This window comes from Coregonus clupeaformis, chromosome 12 (assembly GCF_020615455.1).
Source record: "Coregonus clupeaformis isolate EN_2021a chromosome 12, ASM2061545v1, whole genome shotgun sequence".
NCBI lineage: Eukaryota > Metazoa > Chordata > Actinopteri > Salmoniformes > Salmonidae > Coregonus > Coregonus clupeaformis.
The window spans coordinates 26,743,701-26,763,748 of NC_059203.1; the positions used below are offsets into that span (position 1 = coordinate 26,743,701).

The following is a 20,048-nucleotide window of genomic DNA, read 5'->3' on the forward strand; positions in this document are numbered from 1 at the left end:
TCCGACCCCGTGATAATAGTAATAACAGCTTAGCCCTACTGATCCGACCCCGTGATAATAGTAATAACAGCTTAGCCCTAATGATCCGACCCCGTGATAATAGTAATAACAGCTTAGCCCTACTGATCCGACCCCGTGATAATAGTAATAACAGCTTAGCCCTACTGATCCGACCCCGTGATAATAGTAATAACAGCTTAGCCCTACTGATCTGACCCCGTGATAATAGTAATAACAGCTTAGCCCTACTGATCCGACCCGTGATAATAGTAATAACAGCTTAGCCCTACTGATCTGACCCGTGATAATAGTAATAACAGCTTAGCCCTACTGATCCGACCCCCGTGATAATAGTAATAACAGCTTAGCCCTACTGATCCGACCCCGTGATAATAGTAATAACAGCTTAGCCCTACTGATCCGACCCGTGATAATAGTAATAACAGCTTAGCCCTACTGATCTGACCCCGTGATAATAGTAATAACAGCTTAGCCCTACTGATCCGACCCCGTGATAATAGTAATAACAGCTTAGCCCTACTGATCCGACCCCGTGATAATAGTAATAACAGCTTAGCCCTAATGATCCGACCCCGTGATAATAGTAATAACAGCTTAGCCCTACTGGTCCGACCCCGTGATAATAGTAATAACAGCTTAGCCCTACTGATCCGACCCCGTGATAATAGTAATAACAGCTTAGCCCTACTGATCTGACCCCGTGATAATAGTAATAACAGCTTAGCCCTACTGATCCGACCCCGTGATAATAGTAATAACAGCTTAGCCCTACTGATCTGACCCCGTGATAATAGTAATAACAGCTTAGCCCTACTGATCCGACCCCGTGATAATAGTAATAACAGCTTAGCCCTACTGATCCGACCCCGTGATAATAGTAATAACAGCTTAGCCCTACTGATCCGACCCCGTGATAATAGTATTAACAGCTTAGCCCTACTGATCCGACCCCGTGATAATAGTAATAACAGGTTAGACCTACTGATCTGACCCCGTGATAATAGTAATAACAGCTTAGCCCTACTGATCCGACCCCGTGATAATAGTAATAACAGCTTAGCCCTACTGATCCGACCCCGTGATAATAGTAATAACAGCTTAGCCCTACTGATCCGACCCCGTGATAATAGTAATCTGACCCGGTGTACAACTTCAGATCTGAGTCAGCTGTCATCACTCTCTCTAATAACAGCATCACTTCAGCATCACTTCCTCTCTATGTCCTGCATCAGCACAAACTGAGAGACAGATATTCCCGACTTCAGGTGGAGGCCTCCATAAATCTTAAAAGGATAGTTCACGGCTATATCTGTATTGATTAATGGTTTCCGTACCTTAAAATGAGTACAGTATGTGGAAAAGGACTGGTAGTAATATACGATTGCCGTATGTTTATTTTGGTATACTTAGCAAAAAGCTAATGTAAGCACTGGCCATTGAGTGCTTTGTGAACTTTTTTCCAGTTAGTAAAACAATTGAGCCAAGCAGATAGCAATAAAAGGTAACAATAAAATATCCTTTGAAGTCCACCTGCTGCCATTGGTCAAGAAATCACCTGAGGGAAAAACAGAGAGCCCTGCCCAAACCAGGAGAGGTGAGGGAAGGGGTGTGAGGTAGGAGAAGGCGACCAGCAAGGGGTTGAGGTGGAGTGGGGGGTTAAGGGAGGAGGTAGGTGTGGTTGGTGGGCGGGGACTCACCTTCACAGACTCACACCTTCATGATGTGGGTCGGAGAAGCCACAGGAGGGGGGAGGGGCCAGGCTGGGCGGGGAGGCGGGGGGGCTGGGGGCACACTGGGCTGGAATGGAATGGGGGTGGGATGTGAGAACAAGCAAAACAAATAGCAAAACATAAAGGTGTAAAGCAATTATAAAAGGGTAGGTAGAGTGAGATACAACAGGGGGGACTGTGCACTCACATCACCTCACAAGCATAAGATGAATGGTGCTAAGCCTGTAGCTCTGTACTGAGGAAGCAAGAGGATGTAGCGTGTATACATTGCACCTGAATCTGGAGTTTGGCTACACACATTCAGAACACTTTTCAAAAAATGTTACAGTTTGAACAGCTAGAGATTAGATTTACAAGGTAAACTTGTAACTATAGAAAGCATGAACGTAAGTAACAAATTGTAGGCCTACTTGGAGAATATATGGAGAGGATACTATGATTATAAAGGTAATATGGTGAAAACATTTGAAAAGTGCTTTTCTGGAGGCTAGACAAAATAAAACAGTTGCTATCTGGCATCACCAGAGTAACACAGATACCGTATATAGTACAAACCTTGTTTGAATTGGTTTTAACTCTGTGCAGCTGGAACATGGTTTTATGACCACGACTGACAGCAGGCAGCACACAATGTGACTGAATACTAATAGCACTATAAGTTGATCAATCAAAGCCAGTTTTGTTTTCCTTCAGCTCATCACTTAAAGCTGACAAGTTGATGTTCAATTTCCCCTAATCATAAAGTAAACCGTGATGCCATTGTGAATATGTGGTTGGTTGTGTGTAGGGGGGCAGAGACAGCGAGTAAGCAGTGAGAAATTGTCATAGTTTTGAGCAAACGGAAACTCTGTCGATCTAACTATAGGAGATCTTGCGATCTTCAAGGACTATATAGTAGAGCCTCTAGGTTAAGACAGTGGAGCATCAGAGTGTGTAGTGAATATTGTGGAGAGTGGAGGAGTGGGGTAGTGAGGCAGACAGTGAATATTGTGGAGAGTGGAGGAGTGGGGTAGTGAGGCAGACAGTGAATATTGTGTGGAGTTAAGGAGTGAGGTAGTGAGGCAGACAGTAAATATTGTGGAGAGTGGAGGAGTGGGGTAGTGAGGCAGACAGTGAATATTTACATTTACATTTACGTCAATATTGTGGAGAGTTAAGGAGTGAGTTAGTGAGGCAGACAGTAAATATTGTGGAGAGTGGAGGAGTGGGGTAGTGAGGCAGACAGTGAATAGTGTGGAGAGTGGAGGAGTGGGGTAGTGAGGCAGACAGTGAATATTGTGGAGAGTGGAGGAGTGGGGTAGTGAGGCAGACAATGAATATTGTGGAGAGGGGTGGGGTAGTGAGGCAGACAGTAAAAACAATCTTCCCTGCTAGCTCCAGACGTTCCATAACATGCCATTCTAATTTGCATTTCTCAATGGAAGATTATCATCCTGGAACATCTGGTGGCAACATGGCAACATTTTCATACTCTAAATCTCGGTTCATCTGAGTTGATAAAATTTCTGTTAATCTATGGCTCTGGGGACAGTGAAAATGTGCCACTGTATTAGGATGCCCTGTGAATGGACAAGGTTAATAAGCACTTCCAGTAAGAGCGGATACAGATCCCTGAACAGCGATAAATCTATCTGAGCTCAAGGCCCGTTTTTATAGTGTCTCAGAGTAGGAGTGCTGATCTGGGATCAGTTTTGCCTTTTAGATCACAATTAATAAGATTTCATTGACAGGGGGAACCTGATCCTAGATCAGCACTCGGGGTCTGAGGAGCTTGTTACATACGTCGCTTGGTGGAGTGAGGGTGTGGTTGGCTGGGGTTAGGTAGTGAGTGGGTAGTGGATAGTGGATTGTATTGCAATACAGCAGACAGTGAAGGAGTGAGTGTGTGATTGTCTGGGGTTAAGTGGTGGATAGTGGAGTTGTTTGCAGACAGTTGACAGTGAGGCTTAACTAGGGATTACATTGGGATTTTAAAGTTGATGGAACTGGCCCTCAAAACCCCCAAAAAAAGTTTGCTGTATATTTTACCACCATATGTTTTTTCGAACAAGGCAGTTTGACTATGTTAACCTCCAGTCTAACCCCATACACAGCTTTTAGTGATGTTGAGTGCTCAGTGTGCTGCACACAGTTGAAGAGGGATTGAACATGTGTGGTTGGTGGTAGAAATGGGTATCATAGAGGCAGGGAGAGAAGGGGTTTTGGTGGGGGTGGGGGGTGTTGCAGCAACACATCGGCACTCATCGCCGGGGGGTCCCCTCAATGACAGGGGGGCGACGGGACCGGGGTGGGCAATGGTAACCGTGAGGGTGGTAACCGTGGCGACAGGGTGGTCGGGGTGGTGGCGGTGAAGCGACAGGCTGCGGTGATGTCCTCACCGGAGAGCAGACGGGAGCGTCGCGAGGCCTCGGTGGCCAGGGCACAGGAGATCTCAATCCTCTTCTCCTGGTCCTGGAGCTGCTGCTCTGGGTTACCCTGTTGGTGGGAACCACCCCCCTCAGTAGGACCGTCCAATAGGGGAACCACGTTCTGGAGACTGGAGAGAGAGACGAGCAGAGGGGAGGGGGAGAGGAGGGTGAGAGAGTGACAAAGAAAATAAGCAGAGAGCAAGAGAAAGGAGATTCAATTCTAACTTTTTATACAGAACATGTGGCATCCCATACTTCAGATGTGAAACAGTGAATCAGTAGAGGGGAGAATGTTTAGCTAAAGTTTGGGTAAATACACTGCTGTACTGTGAGAGAGCTGTGTTAGATAGTAGTTCGGTAGTGTCTGTACATACTTTGATTTGGCAATGAGCGTCTTTATCCTCTCTACTTTCTTCTGTTTCTCCTTCTGCTCCTCTGGGCTGAGAGGAGTGTCCACATCCAGGTAGCGTTCCGGAATCAGAACCTTGTCTGGAGCACACAGCTGAAGACACAACACGTTACAGATGAGGTTTGGTAATCTTTTATTTTATGGCCCGCTTTATACCTGGTATGCAATTAGAAGAACCATTACGTATACAAGTAATGACCGATTGTGGGGAATTCTTTGAAGCCTGCACACACTAAAAACTAACTTTTCTATATAGGGCCAAATAAGGATTATTTAGCTCGTAACGATAGCAGATCCCTTTATGGTGCTATAAAGAACCATTCCTATAATTCAATAAAGAACTATTTTAAAAAAGCTCTATGTAGCACCAAAAAGGGTTCTGCTATTGTTATAACCCTTTTTCGTGCTGTTTAGAACCATTTTTAATGGTTCTTTACAGAACCTTTATGGAGAATGGTTCTATAAAGAACCATTCTCAATTTCAAAGGTTCTAGAAATAACATTTTGAAGAACAATACAGGTTTTTTTTTCTGGTTAGCCATGTTATATTGTTACAATTCCATAGGTTTTATTATTGTGAGTTGAAACAGGTGTGCTAGATCTGGAACGACTGGGGGTTCCTGAGGAGAGAATTGAGAACCACTGATTTACACATCAGTTCTCAATTGACAAAAAAACCGTCACTGACCGTTATCATATGTAACATGTAATGGCATAACACAACAGATTAGATCAACTGGAATGACAGTAAGTCACGGTTGCACAAAAGGAGCTGTGAGCAAACCACGCCCCAAAATATTCGAATGAGCTGCCGCCTCTACATCTTCATCATCACCAAAAGCGCAAAGAACCCTTTTGTGAACTGCAAATAACCATTGAAGGGCTAAAAGGGTTATTTGAGTAATTATGGTTCCACATAGAACCACCACCCTTCCCAAAGAACCATTGAGGAATCCACTTTTCTTAGTGTGTACTAAACTTGTTAATTATCACCACATTTCTTTATACCAGACAAATACCAGCTGAAAGAGCTCCACAGAATGAAGTGTTACTGAAATAACTTTGGCTGTTTTCAAAGTGTTTAATTCACTTTACATTAAGCACTACTATACCACGTCACGACTGGATCATAGTCACATAATGATTGTATCACACAGTGTAGTTGTTGGTCAGAGTGTGGCTAACCTTTTTGCTGATGTCCAGGTCGTAGTGGTCAGGTTCCATCTGTAACCGTCTGAGGCGAGCAATCTCTTCCCGGGGTGACTCCTGCACCCCCTCCCCCCGTACTGCAGCCTCCAGGTCCTTGATGTCCACCTCATGGGTCGTCAGCCTCCGCCTCACCTGGACACACACACAGAGATAAGCAATCAGGAAAGAGCCAAGGGCTCAGCCAATCAACATGGCCCGGAGAAACAGACAATGGGCCAGAACAATATACTAGATCCTCCTTTAGAATACATTTCAACATTCAGTACATATTCTTGGTGGCTGGCTAATAAAGGTAGATGTACACTACTGGTCAAAACTTTTAGAACACCTACTCATTCAAGGGTTTTTCTTTATTTTTACTATTTTCTAAATTGTAGAATAATAGTGAAGACATCAAAACTATGAAATAAAACATATGTAATCATGTAGTAACCAAAAAAGTGTTAAACAAATCAAAATATATTTTATATTTGACATTCTTCAAATAGCCACCCTTTGCCTTGATGACAGCCCACACTCTTGGCATTCTCTCAACCAGCTTCATGAGGTAGTCACCTGGAATGCATTTCAATTAACAGCTATGCCTTCTTAAAAGTTAATTTGTGGAATTTCTTTCCTTCTTAATGTGTTTGAGCCAATCAGTTGTGTTGTGACAAGGTAGGGAGGGTTTACATAATATAGCCCTATTTGGTAAAAGACCAAGTCCATATTATGGCAAGAACAGTTCAAATAAGCAAAGAGAAACGACAGTCCATCATTACTTTAAGACATGAAGGTCAGTCAATACGGAACATTTCAAGAACTTTGACAGTTTCTTTAAGTGCAGTCACAAAAACCATCAAGCGCTATGATGAAACTGGCTCTCATGAGGACCGCCACAGGAATGGAAGACCCAGAGTTACCTCTGCTGCAGAGGATAAATTCATTAGAGTTACCAGCCTCAGAAATCGCAGCCCAATAAATGCTTCACAGAGTTCAAGTAACAGACACATCTCAACATTAACTGTTCAGAGGAGACTGTGTGAATCAGGCCTTCATGGTCAAATTGCTGCAAAGTAACCACTACTGAAGGACACCAATAAGAAGAAGAGACTTGCTTGGGCCAAGAAACACGAGCAATGGACATTAGACCGATGGAAATGTGTCATTTGGTCTGGAGTCCATATTTGAGATTTTTGGTTCCAACTGCCGTGTCTTTGTGAGACGCGGTGTGGGTGAACGGATTATTTCCGCATGTGTAGTTCCCATCGTAACGCATGGATGAGGAGGTGTGATGGTGTGGGGGTGCTTTGCTGGTGACACTGTCTGTGATTTATTTAGAATTCAAGGCACACTTAACCAGCATGGCTACCACAGTATTCTGCAGCTTAGAGGGACTATAATTTGTTTTTCAACAGGACAATGACCCAACACACCTCCAGTCTGTGTAAGGGCTGTTTTACCAAGAAAGAGAGTGATGGAGTGCTGCACCAGATGACCTGGCCTCCACAATCCCCCGACCTCAACCAAATTGAGATGGTTTGGGATGAGTCGGACCGCAGAGTGAAGGAAAAGCAGCCTACAAGTGCTCAGCATATGTGGGAACTCCTTCAAGACTGTTGGAAAAGGATTCCAGGTGAAGCTGGTTGAGAGAATGCCAAGAGTGTGCAAAGCTGTCATCAAGGCAAAGGGTGGCTATTTGAAGAATCTCAAATATAAAATATATTTTGATTTGTTTAACACTTTTTTGTTTACTACATGATTCCATATGTGTTATTTCATAGTTTTGATGTCTTCACTATTATTCTACAATGTAGAAATTTGTAAAAATAAAGAAAAACCCTTGAATGAGTAGGTGTTCTAAAACCTTTGACCGGTAGTGTACATGTAAATAGAAGTGAGAGCCTACCACTCTGTAGTTGGTACCAGCCTGGCTACCCAGGTTCAGGCTGCGTCTCTTGTCCCTGACGGAGCTGCTCTGGTTCCTACGGATACGCTCATTCTGCTCCTCAACGCTCATCTTGGACTTCACCTCCGCCGGGAACACCGCACTCTTCGGACGCTCCTGGAAGAGGGGAATGACATGTCAATGATATGATAAAGCATCAAATGTATTGCTCTTTAAATGAGAAATTTGACAGCACCATTCAATATACCAGACATAGGCCCACCACCACAACATAAACGCAACATCAATGAGTAACACTATCATAATATAGTTACAATACATAATGTGTATGGATCATATAATATAATGCATATAGCCTGTGAGTTTCCTGAGCTCCATAAAGCCCTCTCCGGCATGCTGCCTACCCTGGAGATTCCATTAGGCACCTTGCCGTTGCGTCGGGAGATTCCATGGTCGTAGGAGTGGCCCTGGTCCTCCATGGGAGACTTAGTCCTGGGAGGAACAATCCCCACTGGACAGGAGAAAGACAAACAGTATGTCAGTCAGAGGATGACACAGGTTGTGTCCCAAATGGCACCATATTCCCTATATAGTGCACTACTTTTGACCAGGGCCCATAGGGCACTATGTAGGGATTAGGGTGCCATTTGGGATGCTGACACAGAGGATGAGTCATGGGGGCAACATAATCCAATCTATTATTACGTAAACAATTTATTTTAATAAGGTACAGCTAGTCCTAGGACTAATAATCTAATTATATTTATATATACCCTGATATTTTCAATTATGATGTTCTTTCATCTCTGATTTTGAACAGGATTTCATTCCAATGAGTCTGAGGGGAGACTGATCTTTCTTCAGGTTTAACGTTATCTAACAGTTTGGGATTCGATCAGAAAAAGGTAGCACTTTATAATACCACCTTGTAATAAAGCATTTATAATGGATTATTAAATAGTTTATTAATCATTTATTAATCATTACTCCCACATCTGTAAATGTTAGTAAGCTAGTTATTCACACATGTATAAACAACTTGAATAATGATTCATAAGATAATTCATAAGATGTTTAATTTGTGTCCTTATAAACCATTTACTAATCATTAGTTACATATTTTTGGGTGGCCTAATGTAAAGTGAGGGCTATGTATATTTCATAAATACTTTTACAAATGTTTTGAGTGACCAGTGTTATTTCTCACAAAAATATGGACATGCCATTGGTAGGCATTCCAGCAGTACCTGATGCTCCTTAAGGTCTCAAAATGACCCCTTGAACATATCAATGGTTAAACAATACTCACACAACACAGAGGATGTTTAAGAAAATATATTGACATTTTTTATCCAAAACAGTCACTATTGTAATAGTGTGATGTGTAACTCCTATGCTGTGTAGAGTTTTTTATTTTTTGTCAGAAAATGGAAACATTACAATTTGTTGACAGACTTTTCTACCAAAACCAAAGTGTGGATTGCAGTCACCCATTAGAGCAGTCCATAAACTGCTTGCGAGGTATGGAAACAAACATCTGCACTATCCCATTACGTTTAATATTTCGCTGAACTATCCCATTACATTTCGCGGAATTATCCAATTACGTTTAAAGAGTTACTACCTTTAATGGCCCAGTAAAAGTGCTGCCAAACAAAGCAAAGTGTAAACATAGACATTAAAAGTTAAAAGATTAAAAGACTGAAGCACTGGAAGCATTTAAAAGGTTATGTGTCTTGTGAAAAGCTGTCTGAATTCTGGCAAAGTGTATGTTCTTTTATCTCAGCATGTCTACAGATTAACATTCTCTCCGTTTTTGTTTGCTTTGAAATGTTGATACTGGAGACTTATCAGGAGAAACTGTGTAACCTAGCATTTATAGCGGCTAAGAAATGCATTGCCATTAATTGAAAGGTTGGTTATCCTCCCACAATGTCACAATGGATGGCAGAAATGTCAAGTTATGTATGGAGGCATTGTACTGAATACAATAAGAATCTGTATTGAAAACATGCCCACGTCAGGGAGATACATCTTCAGGCTATACCTAGCTGATGGGCTGCTCAGTCCTCACACTGGGGGTCTGCCATCCTGTGGGTTGTCGCTCTGGCCCTGGCCTAGTACACCAAAAGTCAATAATGTATGTTTCCCTAAGATTCTGAAGCTGAGTAGGGTGTGTTGGGTTAGGGCGCAGCAGGGCGGCGGACCCCTAGGGCTGAGGCGGGGCGACCCAGCTATATTGTGTGCAAGTAAAGAGACGAAGAGAGCTCTACATTATTATGATGACATTAATTATGTGGAGGCAGTGCCGTTTCTTTGTGTATCAGTGGAGGCTCCTCAGAGGAGGAAGGAGAGGACCATCCTCCTCAGTGAATTTAATAAAAATAGTTATCCTTTTTAGATAAAACTATACTAAATACATTCACGTCACCAAATCGTTGATTAAAACACACTGTTTTGCAATGAAGGTCTACAGTAGCCTCAACAGCACTCTGTAGGGTAGCACCATGGTGTAGTCGGAGGACAACTAGCTTCCGTCCTCCTCTTGGTACATTGACTTCAATACAAAACCGAGGAGGCTTCCATTGACTTACACAGTAATTATGCAACTTCCGGAGGACGTCCTCCAACCTATCAGAGCTCTTGCAGCATGAACTGACATGTTGTCCACCCAATCAAAGGATCAGAGAATGAATCTAGTACTGAAAGCATAAGCTACAGCTAGCTAGCACTGCAGTGCATAAAATGGGGTGAGTAGTTGACTCAAAGAGAGAGAAACAAATTAATTTCAACAAATTAATTTCTTCAAAAATGAAGGAGAAGCAAGAGAGAGATAGAGAGAGTGATTTCATCATTTTCTTTTCACTTTGAGTTTTACTTACTTAGCTAGCAAATGCAGCTAGCTAGTTTAGCCTACTCAAACACCCGGTTCAAACAGAGGGATGCTATGTTAGCTAGCTGGCTATAACTATCCAACACAACACTGGAACTCTTCCAAGTCAAGGTAAGCTTTTGATTTTATTAGTTTATTGCCACCGGGGCCCGCCGGTGTAACTGCTAAACTGCATACTGACTATACAGTTTAACGTTACTGCATGATTGTAGCGGGTTTACTAACATGTTAGTTCTATTAGCTATGTTGACTAGGACGTTACTTTAGCTAATATGGGGACAACGATGTAGGCTGTGTGTAGCGGTTATGACATGGTTTGGCTTGGAAAGTTTTTTTCGCCTGATCACATACAGCTGATGCATTGAAGTCCACAAACGAAGGGAAAAGGTATGAGGAGGAGAGTGCATAGAGGTAAGAAGAAATAAAACGTGGCTGCTATGAAAGTGAACTGTGTTTACGTGTGATCAGGGGTGTATTCATTCCGCCGATTCTGTTGACAAACGTTTCTTAAACGGAAGCAAACAAAACAGGGATAAAAATACCAGAAAAGCTACATGCAGGCAAGAGTGTGCAAAGCAGCATTGAATGTGTCACTGTCTGTCCATGTATCACTGTCTGTCACCTCAAAATGTTCTCTCGACCTGTGTGCACCTACATTGTAAACTTTCATTTATTGGCTAGGTTGTAGCAACCTCATGATGGGTATAGGGAAAATGTAGTGCTTGGTTGATGGTGGTGGAAAACGCTGTCTCAGGCGCCGCTCCAGAATCTCCCTTAAGTGTTAAATTGGGTTGAGATCTGGTGACTGAAACGGCCATTGCATACGGTTAACATCGTTTTCATGCTCATCTAACCATTCAGTAACTTGTGCCCTGTGGATGGGGGCATTGTCATCCTATGGGGGCATAACCATGGTAGCCAAAATAATGACCTGCCCAGCATTTTTATACATTATGTAAATTGCTTAATTAACTCAGGAACCACACCTGTGTGGAAGCACCTGCTTTCAATACACTTTGTACCCCTCATTCACTTAAATGTTTCCATTACTTTGGCAATTACCTGTATATGTGTAGGTGTATGTATTTTTGTTTTGTGTTTTTTTACTTTTGTTTCCAAACCCTTCCCTTGGCAAATTACAAAAGAAGAGGTGGGAATGAAATAGTTTTGGGCAGAGAGTTAAAGAATTGACTATACTGTTGAGGGTCGAGGCGTGTGGGCGGCTCAGCCTGGCTGTGGGGTCTGGCTGACCTACTGGTCAATCATGTGGTGGGTGGATGGGCTGAGCGGCACGTCTTGGACCCTCCCATTCTTAACCAGTGTTATAATATCAAATCTAATAGTACATAACTTTTGCCTGACACTTCAAACTGAATTATTCCACTGCTCTATGTTCGCTATATACTTCAGTCTGAGACTGCTATCGTTGAAGTCGTTTGTGGTGACATCAAAATGAGGGGTGTTGTACAAAACAAAGTCACCAGCGATTGGATCATCTCTAACCAATCAGAGTATCAAAGCCAATAACCCATTTTCAAAATGCCACTTTACCCACGTGTTCTCGTTCTGACCCTAAAATGTGTTTGCGTTCTAGAAATCGTCGGGAGTGATTTGCAAAGTTCTCTGCACCTTGATGATCTGGTGCCTCCAGGTCAGTTCAAGTTGTTAATGAAGGACCTCATTGTTGAGGAATGTGTTTGTTCTTAAATTGCTTGTAGTATTGTATGTTTTATTACGTTGTGTTTGTTGTACATTTGGTCAATTATGTTCCTGCACTGCTGCCCTGGAAACGAAGCCATGATCTCAATGGGCCTCCCTGCTAAAATAAAGCTTAAATACATTTAAAAAAGAATGCTTCCAATGCTTCAGTCTTTTAAACATCCTGTGTTGTGTGCTTATTGTTTTACCATTGATATGTTCTAGGCTGTTTTGAGACCATAAGGAGCATTAGGTACTGCTGGAATGTCTACCAATGGTATGACCATCTTTTTGTGAGAAATTACACTCAAAACATTTAAAAGTATTTATAAAGTATAAATAGCCCTCACTTTACATTAGGCCACCCAAAAAGACTTAACTAATGATTAGTAAATGGTTTATAAGGACCTACCGGTATATTAAACAGCTTTGGTTTGGAGGATATACTGGCAAGGGTGTTGTTAGGCCCGAGATGAAGTCGAGGTCATCATTCGTTCTATTAGCATCGTTGGCAGCAAAGCTGACTGGTCATTTGATTGGTATTGTTCCCAGTCAAGCCGACTGGTCGTTCATTCGATTGGCAGCCACATTGTTTTGCCAAACAAAAATGGTCGCAATGCAGGCTCTTCTCACTTGCTAGCTTGTAGCTAGTAAGTAGTTACAAAGTTGCTAATTAGCTAAAATGTCAAAGTTGTCCGTGATGAGATTCAAACACACAACCTTTGGGTTGCTAAACGTTCACTTTATAAGCCCACCCATCCATCCATCCATCCAACCCAACCAACCACCCTACTTTAGTTTTTGCCTTAAGTAATCTTCTGTCTCATGTAACCATACCAAACGTAACATATCATACTAATTTGAGTGTCCCAGATTTACATTTACTATTTACTAATCTATGAGACCAGACTGTAGCATTAGCCACCTAGCCACCAAGCTAAAGTTAGCCACAACAAATTGGAATTCGTAACATACCATACGTCTTGCAAATTCGTAACATATTGTACGAATTGCAATTCGTAACATATCATAAGACATGGATGATGGACGTCCACATATTAATACATACCATACAAAATGTAACACATCATTCTAAATGGAGGGAGAGAGGTTTACCTTTACTGTGTTTTGTCTACCCCTGAGTCCAGGCTGGCTAGCTAGCCAACTACACAGCTAACACAATCACTTCAAACTGAAGCTGGAAATACAGCAAACTAGCTGCATTACGTTTTGTTTTTCCTGTTTTTCAATTGACATCTTTGTATATATCCATAAAAATTATGATGATTCATGATTTCGACTGGCTGAGAAAAGCTGTCTGTCTCATCCTGACACATTAATTCCCTATGGGACAGTGGAGGTCGCATTTCAATATTGAAACAATGTTGCAAATGTCGGAGAGACAGACTGCAAGGTTTATGCAAATATCCGCTATTGCAAACCAAATGATAGCATAGAAGCAAGGGGAGATAATGTCTAGATGTTTTTTTACAAGTTTATGAATTGCCTCCTGGACTGATGGGACCAGGATGGAACAGTGGATACGCAGTGATTTTTCTGATGGAACAGTAAATAGGCATTTTCACCATCATAGACGGCTGAAACGCGGTTTTAACCAATCAGCATCCAGGATTAGAACCACCCATTCATTATTAAATAATCATTAAATACTTTAAAAGTTGTTTATAAATGTGTGAATAACTAGCTTACTAACATTTACACATGTGGGAGTAATAATTAATACATTATGAATAAACTATTTACTAATCCATTATAAATACTTTATTACAAGGTGTTATTTATAAAGAGCTACCAATAAATATATTTGGGAAATAAGTAATACGTAATAGCAATAACGAGCTCACAGTAGCTGCAGTACAGAACTAGTGAACTGAGACAGAACTCCCATGTTCTGGTCCTTTTGCATTACACATGTTTACACACACAGGCCTCAAGCAGTAACCTACAATGTCTTCTTCATTACTGGCTGGGTCATTCCTTCAACGCGGTGCATTTTCTGTCCCCAGGAACTACCAGTCCTTATTTAAAAAATATGGATTCCAAAAGGCTTTAAATATAAGGTCAGGTGTCCTTTACCTTAAAAACACACAAATATGGATCTTGAATGGGAATTTTATGTATTTTAAACGCTTTTTGTCAGTGGATGTCCCAAGGTGTTATTTATACATTTCCACAAGGTATATAAGCCACATCTTGACAACATAATTTTTTCATTCTCGCTGGCACCAATACCCCATAATGACAAAGCAAAAACAGGTTTTTAGATTTTTTGGCGAATTTATTAAATATTAAAAACTGAAATGCCTTATATACATAAGTATTCAGACCCTTTGCTATGAGACTCGAAATTGAGCTCAGTTGCATCCTGTTTCCATTGATCATTCTTGAGATGTTTCTACAACTTGATTTGGAGTCCACCTGTGGTAAATTCAATTGATTGAACATGATTTGGAAAGGCACACACCTGTCTATATAAGGTCACACAGTTGACAGGGCATGTCAGAGAAAAAACCAAGCCATTAGGTAAAAGGAATTGTCTGTAGAGCTCCGAGACAGGATTGTGTCGAGGCACAGATCTAGGGAAGGGTACCAAAAAATGTCTGCAGCATTGAAGGTCCCCAAGAACACAATGACCTCCATCATTCTTAAATGGAAGACATTTGGAACCACCAAGCCGGCCGCCCAACCAATTTGAGCAAGGGAGAGAAGGGCCTTGGCCAGGGAGGTGACCAAGAACCCTATGGTCATTCTGACAGAGCTCTGAAGTTCCTCTGTGGAGATGGGAGAACCTTTCAGAAGGACAACCATCTCTGCAGCACTCCACCAATGAGGCCTTTATGATAGAGTGGCCAGACGGAAGCCACTCCTCACTAAAATGCACATGACAGCCCTCTTGGAGTTTGCCAAAAGGCATGCAAAGCAAGAGAAACAAAAGGCATGAGAAACAAGATTCTCTGGTCTTAGAGATTGAACTATTTGGCCTGAATGCCAAGCGTCATGTCTGGAGGAAACCTGGCACCATCCCTACGGTGAAGCATGGTGGTGGCATTATCATGCTGTGGGGATGTTTTTCAGTGGCAGGGACTGGGAGACTAGTCAGGATCGAGGGAAAGATGAACGGAGCAAAGTACAGAGAGATACTTGATGAAAACCTGCTCCAGAGCGCTCAGGACCTCAGACTGGGGCGAAGGTTCACCTTCCAACAGCACGACCCAACGCACAGAGCCAATACAACGCAGGAGTGGCTTCGGGACAAGTCTCTGAATGTCCTTGAGTGGGCCAGCCAGAGCCCGGACTTGAACCTGATCGAACATCTCTGGAGAGACCTGAAAATACAGTTGAAGTTGGAAGTTTACATACACTTAGGTTGGAGCCATTAAAACTCGTTTTTCAACCACTCCACAAATGTCTTGTTAACAAACAATAGTTTTGGCAAGGCGGTTAGGACATCTACTTTGTGCATGACACAAGTCATTTTTCCAACAATTATTTACAGACAGATTATTTCACTTATAATTCACTGTATCACAATTCCAGTGGGTCAGAAGTTTACATACACTAAGTTGACTGTGCCTTTAAACAGCTTGGGAAATTCCAGAAAATGATGTCATGGCTTTAGAAGCTTCTGATAGGCTAACTGACATCATTTGAGTCAAATGGTGTACCTGTGGATGTATTTCAAGGCCTACTTTGAAACTCAGTGCCTCTTTGCTTGACATCATGGGAAAATGAAAATAAATCAGCCAAGAACTCAGAAAAAAAATGGTAGACCTCCACAACGCCTGAAGGTACCACGTTCATCTGTACAAACAATAGTACGCAAGTATAAACACCATGGGACCACGCAGCCGTCATACCGCTCAGGAAGGAGACACGTTCTGTCTCCTAGAGATTAACGTACTTTGGTGCGAAAAGTGCAAATCAGTCCCAGAACAACAGCAAAGGACCTTGTGAAGATGCTGGAGGAAACAGGTACAAAATTATCTATATCCACAGTAAAACGAGTCCTATATCGACATAACCTGAAAGGCCGCTCAGCAAGGAAGAAGTCACTGCTCCAAAACCGCCATAAAAAAGCCAGACTACGGTTTGCAACTGCACATGGGGACAAAGATTGTACTTTTTGGAAAAATGTCCTCTGGTCTGATAATAGAACTGTTTGGCCATAATGACCATCGTTATGTTTGGAGGAAAATGGGGATGGCTTGCAAGCCGAAGAACACCATCCCAACCGTGAAGCACGGGGGTGGCAGCATCATGCTGTGGGGGTGCTTTGCTGCAGGAGGGACTGGTGCACTTCACAAAATAGATGGCATCATGAGGAAGGAAAATTATGTGGATATATTGAAGCAAAATCTCAAGACATCAGTCAGGAAGTTAAAGCTTGGTCGCAAATGGGTCTTCCAAATGGACAATGACCCCAAGCATACTTCCAAAGTTGTGGCAAAATGGCTTAAGGACAACAAAGTCAAGGTGTTGGTGTGGCCATCACAAAGCCCTGACCTCAATCCTATAGAAAATGTGTGGGCAGAACTGAAAAAGCGTGTGCGAGCAAGGAGGCCTACTCAGTTACACCAGCTCTGTCAGGAGGAATGGGCCAAAATTCACCCAACTTATTGTGGGAAGCTTGTGGAAGGCTACCCGAAACGTTTGACCCAAGTTAAACAATTTAAAGGCAATGCTACCAAATACTAATTGAGTGTATGTAAACTTCTGACCCACTGGGAATGTGATGAAAGAAATAAAAGCTGAAATAAATAATTATCTCTACTATTATTCTGACATTTCACATTCTTAAAATAAGTGGTGATCCTAACTGACCTAAGACAGGGAATTTTTACTAGAATAAAATGTCAGGAATTGTGAAAAACTGTGTTTAAATATATTTGGCTAAGGTGTATGTAAACTTCCGACTTCAACTGTAGCTGTGCAGCAACACTCCCCATCCAACCTGACAGAGCTTGAGAGGATCTGAAGAGAGGGAGGAACTCCCCAAGTACAGGTGTGCCAAGCTTGTAGCGTCATAGACTCAAGGCTGTAGTCGTTGCTAAAGGTGATTCAACAAAGTACTGAGTAAAGGGTCTGAATACTTACAGTGGGGAAACAAAGTATTTAGTCAGCCACCAATTGTGCAAGTTCTCCCACTTAAAAAGATGAGAGAGGCCTGTAATTTTCATCATAGGTACACGTCAACTATGACAGACAAATTGAGATTTTTTTCTCCAGAAAAACACATTGTAGGATTTTTAATGAATTTATTTGCAAATTATGGTGGAAAATAAGTATTTGGTCACCTACAAACAAGCAAGATTTCTGGCTCTCACAGACCTGTAACTTCTTCTTTAAGAGGCTCCTCTGTCCTCCACTCGTTACCTGTATTAATGGCACCTGTTTGAACTTGTTATCAGTATAAAAGACACCTGTCCACAACCTCAATCAGTAACACTCCGAACTCCACTATGGCCAAGAGCTGTCAAAGGACACCAGAAACAAAATTGTAGACCTGCACCAGGCTGGGAAGACTGAATCTGCAATAGGTAAGCAGCTTGGTTTGAAGAAATCAACTGTGGGAGCAATTATTAGTAAATGGAAGACATACAAGACCACTGATAATCTCCCTCGATCTGGGGCTCCACGCAAGATCTCACCCCGTGGGGTCAAAATGATCACAAGAACGGTGAGCAAAAATCGCAGAACCACACGGGGGGACCTAGTGAATGACCTGCAGAGAGCTGGGACCAAAGTAACAAAGCCTACCATCAGTAACACACTACGCCGCCAGGGTCTCAAATCCTGCAGTGCCAGATGTGTCCCCCTGCTTAAGCCAGTACATGTCCAGGCCCGTCTGAAGTTTGCTAGAGTGCATTTGGATGATCCAGAAGAGGATTGGGAGAATGTCAAAACTCAAGTTGTCGTGTTTGGAGGACAAAGAATGCTGAGTTGCATCCAAAGAACACCATACCTACTGTGAAGCATGGGGGTGGAAACATCATGCTTTGGGGCTGTTTTTCTGCAAAGGGACCAGGACGACTGATCCGTGTAAAGGAAAGAATGAATGGGGCCATGAATCGTGAGATTTGAGTGAAAACCTCCTTCCATCAGCAAGGGCATTGAAGATGAAACGTGGCTGGGTCTTTCAGCATGACAATGATCCCAAACACACCGCCCGGGCAACGAAGGAGTGGCTTCGTAAGAAGCATTTCAAGGTCCTGGAGTGGCCTAGCCAGTCTCCAGATCTCAACCCCATAGAAAATCTTTGGAGGGAGTTGAAAGTCCGTGTTGCCCAGCGACAGCCCCAAAACATCACTGCTCTAGAGGAGATCTGCATGGAGGAATGGGCCAAAATACCAGCAACAGTGTGTGAAAACCTTGTGAAGACTTACAGAAAACGTTTGACCTGTGTCATTGCCAACAAAGGGTATATAACAAAGTATTGAGAAACTTTTGTTATTGACCAAATACTTATTTTCCACCATAATTTGCAAATAAATTCATAAAAAATCCTACAATGTGATTTTCTGGATTCTTTTCCCTCATTTTGTCTGTCATTGTTGACGTGTACCTATGATGAAAATTACAGGCCTCTCTCATCTTTTTAAGTGGGAGAACTTGCACAATTGGTGGCTGACCATGAAGTGCTTTGAAAGGCTGGTCATGGCTCACATCAACAGCATTATCCCAGAAACCCTAGACCCACTCCAATTTGCATACCGCCCCAACAGATCCACAGATGATGCAATCTCTATTGCACTCCACACTGCCCTTTCCCACCTGGACAAGAGGAACACCTACGTGAGAATGCTATTCATTGACTACAGCTCAGCATTCAACACCATAGTGCCCTCTAAGCTCATCACTAAGCTAAGGATCCTGGGACTAAACACCTCCCTCTGCAACTGGATCCTGGACTTCCTGACGGGCCGCCCCCAGGTGGTAAGGGTAGGTAACAACACATCTGCCACACTGATCCTCAACACGGGGGGCCCCTCAGGGGTGCGTGCTCAGTCCCCTCCTGTACTCTCTGTTCACCCATGACTGCATGGCCAGGCACGACTCCAACACCATCATTAAGTTTGCCGACGACACAACAGTGGTAGGCCTGATCACTGACAACCTATAGGGAGGAGGTCAGAGATCTGGCCGTGTGGTGCCAGGACAACAACCTCTCCCTCAACGTGACCAAGACAAAGGAGATGATTGTGGACTACAGGAAAAAAAAGAGGACTGAGCACGCCCCCATTCTCATCGACGGGGCTGTAGTGGAACAGGTTGAGAGCTTCAAGTTCCTTGGTGTCCACATCACCAACGAACTATCATGGTCCAAACACACCAAGACAGTCGTGAAGAGGGCATGACAAAGCCTATTCCCCCTCAGGAGACTGAAAATATTTGGCATGGGTCCTCAGATCCTCAAAAAATTATACAGCTGCACCATCGAGAGCATCCTGACTGGTTGCATCACCGCCTGGTATGGCAACTGCTTGGCCTCCGACCGCAAGGCACTACAGAGGGTAGTGCGTACGGCCCAGTACATCACTGGGGCAAAGCTTCCTGCCATCCAGGACCTCTATACCAGGCGGTGTCAGAGGAAGGCCCTCAAAATTGTCAAAGACTCCAGCCACCCTAGTCATAGACTGTTCTCTCTGCTACCGCACGGCAAGCGGTACCGGAGTGCCAAGTCTAGGTCCAAAAGACTTCTCAACAGCTTCTACCCCCAAGCCATAAGACTCCTGAACAGCTAATCATGGCTACCCGGACTATTTGCACTGCC

General features: G+C 42.9%; 1 protein-coding gene across 1 annotated transcript in view; it reads right to left on the bottom strand.

Annotated features, from left to right (window-relative positions):
- The window catches only part of LOC121578141 (pleckstrin homology domain-containing family A member 6), a 199,263-nt gene that overhangs the window by 4,949 nt on the left and 174,266 nt on the right, over positions 1-20,048 (bottom strand). The window contains 6 exon segments of the mRNA XM_041892273.2: positions 1,719-1,818; positions 4,130-4,287; positions 4,534-4,661; positions 5,754-5,909; positions 7,666-7,821; positions 8,070-8,176. Coding sequence (XP_041748207.2) covers positions 1,721-1,818; positions 4,130-4,287; positions 4,534-4,661; positions 5,754-5,909; positions 7,666-7,821; positions 8,070-8,176 — 803 coding nt within the window. The 3' untranslated portion in view covers positions 1,719-1,720.